This window comes from Ursus americanus, chromosome 4 (genome assembly GCF_024610735.1).
Source record: "Ursus americanus isolate L20-20 chromosome 4, mUrsAme1.1.p, whole genome shotgun sequence".
Classification (NCBI taxonomy): Eukaryota; Metazoa; Chordata; class Mammalia; order Carnivora; family Ursidae; genus Ursus; species Ursus americanus.
In genome coordinates this window covers 22,057,224-22,068,730 of record NC_142130.1, presented here as the reverse complement: position 1 = coordinate 22,068,730, position 11,507 = coordinate 22,057,224, and the positions used below count along the sequence as shown (strand labels likewise).

The 11,507-nt window shown below is 43.2% G+C and overlaps 1 protein-coding gene across 1 annotated transcript in view; it reads left to right on the top strand.

The window, feature by feature from the left end:
* The first annotated feature begins 2,563 nt into the window (after positions 1 to 2,563).
* The window catches only part of C4H3orf70 (chromosome 4 C3orf70 homolog), a 78,500-nt gene continuing 69,556 nt past the window's right edge, over positions 2,564 to 11,507 (top strand). The window contains exon 1 of the mRNA XM_045776618.2: positions 2,564 to 3,405. Coding sequence (XP_045632574.1) covers positions 3,210 to 3,405 — 196 coding nt within the window. The 5' untranslated portion in view covers positions 2,564 to 3,209. The remainder of the gene's footprint in view (positions 3,406 to 11,507) is intronic.

Genomic DNA, 11,507 nt, shown 5'->3' with positions numbered 1-11,507 from the left:
AGAAGGGTAGTATTCTTAAAGGGGAAGTGGAGAGGTGGTTAGCACCAATGGGACAAGTACCTGTATATGATCAAAGTGTCTCTCATTATGTAATAATGATGTTGTGGGTTATGGTTTTAGAAATAAGTGCAAAAATATTTGTGGATGAAATTATTTGATGTCTGGGATTTGCTTCAAAATAATCCAGTGGCAAGGTAGGGGCGTGAGTGGGTGGAGCTATAAATGAAACAAGAATGAGTTAATCATTATTGAAACCAGGCAATGGGTTCAAGAAGGTTCGTTATACTAGCATCTCTACTTCTGTATATATTTTCCACCATAATACTTGTGTCCTGACAACACATCTCGAAGGCTGTATGTATATATGTTTGAGAGGTCACAGGACGTTTATTTCCTCCAGCTCCACTGCAGACAGTAGAGGTTAATAGCATCTTTAGGGCAAGGGGATGAAATGAGTTTTGTGTTATAGAAAATGTAAAGGCTTCTCAGCTTCAAATCATGTGGCTAACATAAAATAGGGTATTTGGGTAATTTACCTTGCCTCCTGGTTAAAGCGCTATATTGCATTATTTCTCATGCTCATTTTTCACTAGCTGAGATGATATGGTTTCATATATAGCAGAATCTTCTAACATGTTTCACCCAGAGTAGAAGGCAGGGGAAGGATGCTGTTTAAATATTAGCAAAATGCTGTAAAGATTCTTTATAAGACCTTATATAATATGGGTCGTATTAGAGAGCTTATGGGTTGAGGAAGGAGGGAAATAGGGTAGAAGAGATGGGAATCCATCCCCCTTTGTTCAAAAAATTCTGGGTTGGCTTGCTATAGCAATAATGGATTAAGGATTTATTTGATTAAGTTTTCCTTTTACACATGTTATTCTGAGGTGGGTCAGACTGTGAAATTAATAGCCAGGATAGATAGATTTTATGAGTCAGGGATATATTTTACTAGGATTTTTTTCAGGAGAGGGGCGCCTGGGGTGAAGCTGAAGAGATGAGGCTTCGTATTTATAGCTGGGTTTTCAATGTTAGGTTTTGGGGGAACCATATTTTGTGATTTTGATTGAGACCTTTCTTGAAAATTCCATTCCCACCAAATTGAGTCTCTCCCTAACCCCTAATAAATGAAGACTTCACTAGAGTCAGATATATGCAAATTACATTTCCCTTCTCAAGCCAAGGTTAAATAAAAGGGAAAATTATGAAAGATTGCTTATGGCAGCAAGGATTTTCAGTGCTTGAAGATAAATTTCGTTATTTCAAAACCATGACGAGTCTCCTTGTCAGTGCAAAGCAGGAAAGGAATAAAGTAACAGAGAAAGTGGACCTGGGCATAAACATGTTCCCACACAGCATTTGTACTGAAAGGCTTTGTTGTTGTTCCCTGAACCTTGGCAATTACAGGCATTTTCCTTTGCTCGGAAAAACGGTTGGCAAATAACAAGAGTAGGTCCCCTCCTTTTCTGTGTTCGAGGCTAGGTCTGGCCTTGTTGCAGGGAAACACTAATTCCCAACCATGCTCCCTGGGAGCAAATGGTTTGTTTTCTCTTCACTGAATCCAGCCCAGGGTGGGTTCTCAGCAGCTGAGCCTGGCATGGAAAATCTATTTGGAGCAACTTGTCCCCAGGAGGGAAGAAGGCAAGCTGATTGTGTGAAGGAGCCGCAGTCACCATCCAGGCCAGTCACACCCACTGGCCAGGGCAGGCATTCACACACAAAGGCACACACAAGAGTCCATGGCAGACAGGAGTCCTGCTTGTGTGTCCACACCCACATGTACCACACACACCCAACTCTACCCATATATGCACTGTGCACACACACTCGACATACCGGTCACAGGTACCACAACGGCACATATACCATACACCTATACACAGTACATATGTAACCACATCCACCCGCACACTGTGTACACGCATACACAACTGCACATACCACACAGACCACATATACTCTACTACACAAACATGCACACCGCCCACACTCCACATGGGTCGTGCACATCCGTACTAGATTCTCCCGTATCCGCACACCTCATCACACACCGTGTCACGGGTCACATGCACCATGCACACTCCACACATTCCACATGTACCATGTATACACTCCTCACATCCAACTACACACACACCCACCACAGATACTCAACAATGACACGCGCACATACCACATACACACCAAACCACACAGCCACGCAGCACATTCCACACACCAGTCCTGTGCACCACAGATCCATCTTTCTCTCTGACACACACACACACACACACACACACACACACACACACACACTCACCCACCCAGGTTACTTTCCCGCTCAGCAAGGTGGGGCTGCAGCCCCCGCGGAGACTGGGACTGGGTGGGAGGGCGCCCTCAGGGCCAGCGGAACACGGTTCCCGTGGGCACGGCGGCCCAGGGCGGGAGGCTTGGGCGCCTGACGCGGCGGCGGAGTGGCCGCGCCCGGAGCGGGAGGCTTGGCCTGGGGGAGAGCGCGCCGGCGTGAACGCGCGCGCGCCTCCGAGGGGCCGCTGTGCCTACTCTGGGAGGCGTGTACGAGGGAACTGTGAGCCGCGTGTGGGGACAGGCTGTGTGTCTGAGAAAACCTCGCTGGCGGATGCGCAGGGAGCAGCCCACTGAGCGGCTCGAGTGGGCGTGTCCTCGGTGTGCACAGCTCTCGGTGGAGTTCTCGAGACGACCCAGCTCGGCGGGAAGTGTGCGTGTGAGCCGCTGTGGCTGTAATACCGAGCCGCCGGCGCACTTGTATGTTCACAACGGCTGTCTGTCGGTCGGGGTCGGTCTCGGAGGAATGAGTGAATGTGTGTCAGGGACTCGCTGTGACGGGCAGGGACGCCGACAGCTTGTGTGAAGAGGCCAGGCTCGCTGACCGACGCTTGGCGCCTGCCGGGGCCGGTCGGCGCGCGCGCCCCTGTGCGCGTGCGTGGGGGGACGCGGCGCGCGCCGCGGCGGAGGGAGGCAGGCGGCGGCAGGCCCAGCCCCCGGTCGCAGCGCCCGGGGCGGCTCCTCTGTGAGCCCGGGACCACCGCGCTCCCGCCACCGCCACCGCCACCACTAGCACCGCCGCCGCCCCGCGCGCTGGCGTGACTCCCGGCCCGCGCCTTCCCACGTCTGCAGCCGGCTCGGCTCCCTGCCCGCCCAGACGCTGCTTCTCCCGGGCTCCCGGCCTCGACTCCGCGGAGGGAGCGGAAATGAGTGCGGCGTCGGCGTCGGCGCCCGAGCGGGGTTGGAAGAGCGAGAAAGTGGACGAGGCTCAGGCCCTGGCGCGGAGTTGCGCTGCCCGCAGACCCGACTTCCAGCCGTGCGACGGGCTTTCCATCTGTGCCACACACAGCCACGGCAAGTGCTTCAAGCTGCACTGGTGCTGTCACCTAGGATGGTGTCACTGTAAGTCGAGCCGCGTCTCCCCGCCTTCTGCCACCGTCCCGGGGCGCTCGTGAGGCTGTCCCGGGTCGCGGCTGGGACTCTGCGTCCCCGGGGTCTCCGGGCTCGGCTGGGGCTGCTCTGTTGCTGGCCGGGGCCACCCTGGGCTCCGGGCGGGCGGCCGCTGCCCTGGCACCGGACACCTCGGTTGGCGCTGTCTTGGCAACGAGATGAAATCCCATGGGGAGCCTAGCTTTAGCCACTTCTACAAAAGGGGATCTCCCCGTCCCAGGAAGACTGGAATCTATTTTTTCTTTTTCTTTTTTATCTGAAATGACCAGTGTATTGAGAAACAGTAGAGCGCCGGCAGAGTTGACAACCAGAGGGGAAGCCTTTTTTTCAGGGCTGGTTGGTTAAACATGCTCCCCTTTCTTTCTCACTTTTGTCTTTTCCAGGCTGTTCTTTAAAAGAAAGAGCCCTAGGAAATCTAATTGTGGCCCATTTATTGTATCCAAATTGAGAAAGCTCTGAAGTATAAGAGACGGCTTCCAAGAAGTTAATATTAACAGTTTGGAAGGGTGAACTCCTTCAATACCCAGTTGTAGCATATAGAGCCAATATATAAGACTGTTTTAAAATTACAAAATAAAATGCATGAAAGTAAGCTTTAATGATATTAAATCAATTTATAAAAGCCAGAACTAAACGGGCTGGGCCCTTTCTCTGTTTATCCTGCCTGTGTGTGTGTGTGTGTGTGTGTGTGTGTGTGTGTGTGTGTTTAATGGATTAAACTTAAGTAGCCATTTAATCAGAATTCCACAATTTGATTAGTTCATGATATTAGGCCTGCTATATCCAAGAAATAATTTTTTAAAGAAATAGGTTATAAACTTAGTTTCCACATACCCTTATAATGGAGGTTTTGGAGTGTTTATTCAGGACACAATTTCTCAGAGTGATCTTAAGTTAAAATTGCTTTTTCCTTGTTGGTTAGAAAAAAATGGCTCCCAACAAGAGATGCAGTACATGACAAGTCCTTGTTTACGTTAATTGAACATAGTGAGATATTTTAAATTGAATTTATGACTTAAAGGGTAGAGAATTCCTACATTTTCTTTACATTGAACAGTATTGATTTTTTTTGTGTTCTGTGTGCTGATGGTTCAGTTTCTTTCTGTATTTCATTATTCCTATTGCTCTCAGATCCGTTCCCCATTATAAAGCATCATTTCAGAGAGGAACAAGGTACAGAGTTGGAAGTAGCAACTGTAGGAAACCTGTGATGCTGAAGTGCACAAGCACTATGAATCTGGTGAGAGTCCATTTCCTAGGGAAGTATAGAGTCTTAGTATAGAATACAAGAACATTAAAGATGGTCAGTTCAGTGCCTGTCTTATTTCATCAGTCTCTCCACTAAGTACAACATTCCTGATGGGAGCCTTGCAGTGTTCTCAGGCAGCTTCTTAAGACATCTTTGATTCTTAAAATACCCTCATATGGAGCTCAACTCAGTTACTTTCTAACTTCTTTCCACTGATCTTATTTCTACCTTATGAAATCATATAGAACAGTCTAATCCTTTTTCAGATCATGGCTTTTTCAGCTCTTCAGATATGCAATGAATGAATATTCCACGGACATAGACTATCTTCTCTCTGTATTCTCAGACATTGTCCCAGTGTCTGGCCTGAAATAGATTTGAAATTCATGTTCATTGAGTGACTGAATGAAAGTAGCCATCATTTTCCTCTCAAGGCATTGTTTTGTCCTATTTATAAATCTCTATTCCCTCCTGCCTCTCCTTTTGTGGAATGGTATCCTGGGTCCCGAGCATCCTGGTTGTTCTGTTCTGAGCATGTGCCAATATGGTTATGCTACTTTGAAGACTGTGACCCTTAGAAGGATACACAACATCCCAGTTGTGGTCAAATCAGTCCAGAATTGAGCAGGTCTGCCGCCTCCCATGTTTGAGATACTGCTACTGCTCCAGCTAGCATCACATTAGCTTTTCTGATACCCTCATGATATTGAGCTTGCTGCTGTCAGATTGAACTAAGATTGCTGTCAATTAAAGCCAGTAAGCCCTCTTTTTTTTGTTTTACATATGTGGCAGTTAAATCATAGGACTTGTCCACCTCACAGTTCTATATGTATTATTTTTTTTGTGGACACTGATTGATACCTTAGATGTTTTTCCCTAAGTAATTTCATCTTAATTAGGATTAGCCCATTTATCTGGTTTATCATTGTTTTTTCAGATCCCAGCTCTAATCTTAGTACATATTTGTGCCCCCTAGTTTCATGTCAGCCATATATTGGATGAAGGCAATAGTATAGTAGCCTTTTGCATCTTCATTCAAATTATTGATAAAATCGTTAAATGGGAGAGGGCCACACATAGGAGTCCTGAACCTTGCAGGTAGAACTGACCTTCAAGTTGATGGCACTTCATTATGAAACACTCATTGTTATGGTCATTCAAATAATTAGCTATCACTTAATTGCACTGTTACCCATCTTTTATTTATCTTATCCATATGGCATAAGGAGAGCCTGGTCATATACCTTGTTGAAATCTGATACTATTTTTATTGCTTCTTTTTGATATATGATCTGTCTATAAAGACATTCTTTAAAAAAAAAGGAAATTAGGTTAGTCTGGTTACTTAAGTTGGTTCCACAAATGCTTACCATTTTTTGTTTCTAAGTGATTAGAAGCTATTTTTTAAATAAATAATCTGAATTTAGAAAAGGATTGACGTCGAGTATATTGTTCTATTGTGAATTCTGTTCTTTTCTCTTTTATTCTTTCTTTAAAAAAAAAAAATCAGATCTACATTTATTTGCTTGTCTCCAGTCTTTGGCAGCCCTGCAGGTCCGTGTGCGTCCTCCACTAGCAGTGACTCAGTGGTCACATTCACGAGGGGCTTCATTTCATTCAGAGCAGCAAGGCGCTCTGTTACAGTCTTCTCACCTATACTGGGAGGCGGTTCTTCCTACCCTTCTTCAGTCCAAATATCGTTTTTCCTGAAAACAACAAAAAAGCAGAGTTCACACATTCGAGAAGTTCTGCTTGCTTTTCGGCGCTCCCGAACATTACAGCATCAGTCCTAAGGAAAATTCTCTCAATTCTGTTGAACATGTAGTTGAGCACCTTCTCTTTGTGAGACATCGTTATGGAAACTAGGACACAAATATGAATACAGCGGGATCATGCCCTTTGAAGCAGAGTGTAAGGACATGATTCATGCTGTATTTATTTTTGTATTCCTTTAAAATCACTAATGATATGTGAGAAAACTATCAACGTGTTTACCAAATGAGAAAATGCTGAAATGAGAAGACCTCTTGGATACTTGAGAGAGGGATTTCAGAACAAACGAAGAAAGTTCAGCTATATATGATTTGTGTTAAAGTTGTGAAATTCATAACCTTATGAAATAGAAAAGGTTGATAATATATACATTTATAAAAGCGATATAAAACATGTATACATAGATGTGGTATTTGATGTATTATTAAAGGAAATAGTGTATTTGAATAATGGCAGATTTTGAGGATTTTGTCTAGGAGGAGAACTATGAAATGTTCTGTAGCTGTCGCTGTCAAAGAGCGATGATTGGGTTAAATAAACTATGGCTCTGAATGTGTAACTGTTTTTTCTCCCCCATAAGGAGTGATATTGGTTGGAATTAATGAGTGAAGGATTCCAAGAGGAGTTTTGAGAGGAAAAAAGACATGGCTTGGCTAGGGAAGAGGGATGGGAAAGAATAAATCATATGCAAATATTATAAAGTAGATTTTGTGGCTAGAGTAGGTAGAATATTTAGAAGGCGTAATACATTAGATTGTTGAGATGTAAGGGAGGGATGAATAGGAAAGGTGAGAAGTCTGAAGTTTCAGTTGGTAAAGACATTAACATTATAGCAATAATATGGGCTGTAGAGGAGTGAAACTAGCAAGGGAAATTATTTTGATACTAGTAAAAACCAGAAATTCATAGAGTAATATCCATAAGTGGAAATTGGACTAGATTAGATTTGTAGAGGGAGGAAGAGGAAAGTTATAAAGGATAACTTCTAGACTTCTGCTTCATGCACCTTGGATGGATGGTGGCGCCATTCATTCACTAACAAAATACTAGAGATGAGCTAGGGTTTGACTGAACATGGATTGTGAATCCAGTTTTGATTAATGAATCCAGGGAGAATGTGAATTCAGTTTTGGATCTGTTGAGTTTAAGCTGCCTTGCCATTACATGGTAATGTCAGTAGGCATTTGGGTATAGGGATCTAGAACTTAGAGGAGAGATCTGCACTACAGATAATATGGAAGTCATTTACTTATTTTTAGATTGTAGTTGTGGCCATGACGAAGCAAGACCACCACCAAGGGAGAGACCGTAGAATGAGAAATGAAAATCCTCAGGCTTTCCCTTCAGAACACTAATATTTAGAGTGTTGCGGATAAACTTGCAATAGAGTCTAAGAAGAAATGGGAGAGAAGAAAAATGTGGAAGGTTTTTGTTGTTGTTGTTTTGCAGATTTTATTACAGAAACCAAGGGAAATGAGTGTCCTAAGAAAGAGTATGAAGATTAGGGGCACCTGGCTGGTTCAGTTGGTGGAGCGTGTGGCTCTTAATCTCACGGTTGTGAGTTGGAGGCTTCTATTGGGTGTAGAGATTGTTTAAAAATAAAATCTTTAAGAAAATATTAAGATTAAATCAGTTTTTAGCAGGTTATTTCTTAGATATTGGCAAAATATGCAAATAGTGATTTTCTTTATTACTGAAGAAGAGGGTAAAAGGTTTAGTCCTACAACAGTAACTTCAGGAATGTATTTAATTGCAGTATTTAGTCAAAGCTATTTGAATTCTTCAAAGTAGGAAGAGAAGAATAGAATGACAGGAGCTGGGGTGCCTGGGTGTCTGCCTTTGGCTCAGATCATGACCTCAGGGTCCTGGGATTGAGCCTGGGATTGAGCCCAGCATGGGGCTCCCTGCTCAGTGCAGAGCCTGTTCCTCCTTCCTCTGCTGCACCCCCTGCTTGTGCTCTCTTGCTCTCTCCGTCAAATAAATAAAATCTTTAAAAAAAAAAAAAAAAAAGACAGGAGCTGAGAATTGGGACACAGAAATTATAGTTAATATTTTTTGAGTGATTACTTTATGCCAGAGTAAGCTTATTATTCTAAGCACTAAATAGACAATTATGTCATTATGTCCATTCTACAGTTGAGGAAAAAGGCTTAGGCGGAAGCTAAACTTTCCCATGGGCACATAGCTAGTAAAAGTAGAGACTGAATTTTGATCCAGGTCTGTCTGATTCCTAGGACCTAGACTCTACACAGGTTCTACAGAGCTATTTAAAATTAATATGCACATCAACCGTTTTTTTGGCTCCATTAAAGCCAGTGATGGGGAAAGTTGTTAAGAAATGGGTGGAAAACTGTTAACAGTTGCAAAAGTGAAATACAGAAGAATGAGAATGATAAAGAGGTCATGGGATGTGATGGGGGAATGAAATCTAAGTTAAGAATTAAGGAAGAAAAAATGATTAGAAGGTGACAGGGGTGGGTGGGGAGTGTACGTGGTATGATGTTGGTGCCATCAGCAGAACTCAGAGTTGGTTTAATAAAATCACATAATAGATGAGTTCAGTTTTCTGCAGAAGGCATCTTAAAAGATGTCTGTCTTTTTCAGATTGAAAGCTGGAAGAGTGGGACTTGATGTAGTCTAATAGATGATATTAACATATCTAAAGAAAGACTTACAGCAGAAGGTGGATGGGCAGCGTGGAAATATAGAAAAATGGAAATTGGAGAGGCAGAATTTGCAAGTGTTTTTTCAGGACTGTTCAGAGAAGGTGATAACACTAACACTGTCCAGAGCTTAAATATCTGGTCTGTATGATTGGACTATCATACAAATATTTGGCTATAATTTGGTTTTCTATTTATAGATTTCCTACAGGGAGAGAAGGAGCTGATTAGAGAATTTAACTGTCAGGACCTTTGGGCAAATACACTTCTCTCCATTAGTTAGTATATGAGCATGGTGGCTTTTGTGTTATCCTATTTGTTGTGTCTTCCTGCTTCTGTACAACTAAAGGGAACCTCACAAAGTCAAGTTCTGACTTCCTCAGGGTAATGCCAGCTGTTTTTCCTAAGTGGCATCTCAATTATATCAGTAACAGTTGCTACAGAAAATATATTTAAGAAGTTTGACAGTGAAGACTAGCAAAAAAAACCCAACAAAACAAAACGAAAAACCCAACAAAAAAAAAAACCCCAATACCAAAAACAAACCACAGAGTGGTCATCTGACTAGATAAAGGAGTCAACGGCAGCTTTTTTCCTAGGAATGAGGGTTCTTACTAGTCTAGTGGTTGAAGGAAGAGGATATAGATGTTAAGGGGACAAGTGCGACATTAAATTCTGAGTGAGATTCCTCAAAGCTTTCTAGAGATAAAGTGGTAGGTTTCTTCCATCCACATGGTGCTTCAATCATGGACACACATCGACTTCAGCAATAACAATTGTGCTTATATGTAGGCATATCTTTTTTCGCATGTGATCTTTATAGATGTAGGCACGACCTTTCTGCATGTGTCAGCTCATTTAAACCTCACAACAACCCTGTGGGGTAGGTATTGTTATTCTCATTTTTTAGATTAGGAAACTTGCCGATAGTCACATATAGTCACTTTGGCTGCTTATGGTAAATGTACATCAGAATTTCACAAACTAGCTGGCAACCAGGGCTCTGGGTCACTTGGTTCCACTCAGGGTACAGTGAGGATGATTTTCAGCTGCTTTACATTCTTTCTGGAACAAGCAAGAATTAAGCTGATGAAGTAAAATGGGGGTGGTTTCTGATTTTATTTTTTATTTCTATTTTATTTTTAAAAAGATTGAGCGAGCGAGAGAGAGCACACGAGTCGGGTGAGGGGCAGAGGAAGAAGCAGACTCCCCACTGAGCAGGGAGCCCAATGCAGGGCTCCATCCTGGGACTCTGGGATCATGACCTGAGCCAAAGACAGATGCTTAACTGTCTGAGCCACCCAGGCACCCCTGGTCTCTGATTTTAAAAAGAAGGGCAATTGTATGCAATATGAGCGTTTTCAGAGTTGTTGCAAATACTGTAAAACTGTGCTTTTAAAAACTAACATGGGGGTGCCTGGGTGGCTCAGTTGGTTAAGCATCTGCCTTCAGCTTAGGTCATGATCCCAGGGTCCTGGGATCGAGCCTGGCTTTGGGCTCCCTGCTCAGCAGAGAGCCCGCTTCTGCTTCTCCCTCTGCGTGTGCTCTCTCTCTCTCAAATAATTAAAAATCTTAGAAAAAATGAATAAAATAAAAACTAATGGGCGCCTGGGTGGCACAGCGGTTAAGCGTCTGCCTTCGGCTCAGGGCATGATCCCGGCGTTATGGGATCAAGCCCCACATCAGGCTCCTCCGCTATGAGCCTGCTTCTTCCTCTCCCACTCCCCCTACTTGTGTTCCCTCTCTCGCTGGCTGTCTCTATCTCTGTCGAATAAATAAATAAAATCTTTAAAAATAAAATAAAATAAAATAAAAACTAACAATGTATTTGTATAAGAGTAAGCTTCAGTCATCACCTATCCTCATCTGATCCCTACCTGGGGCAAGCCCCCCACTCCTTTTTGTTGTTAGGTTTGCCTGCATACCATTAATTATCTCTGGCTTCCACTCCTGTTGAACTTAGGGACTTGAACTAGATAACTTTTGAGGATGTTTCTATGATAATTTCCTACATTCCAAAACCTTCATTTTATTTAGGTTTGTTTTCTCATATTGTAGAATTTCATTTACAAGAAAGAACATTTTTAGAGAAATTAAGTGTTGCTAATTCCAAATAATAGAAACACGTGTTTAACAATCAGAAGTTGTCTAGTAGAAGATTTGCTTTTTTGAAAACTAAGGAATGGTTTATACATAGGACAAGGAAGGCAGAATGTGATCCTAGAAAGGACAAGGGCTATGGAGTCAGACACTGTTTTGAATTATGGTTCCTCCAATTACTGGCAGTGTAACTTTGGACAGGTTATTCAGCCTTAATGTTCCCTCTGAAAAACAGGAATAAAAGTCCTGTTTCACAGGGTTGTTGTGAG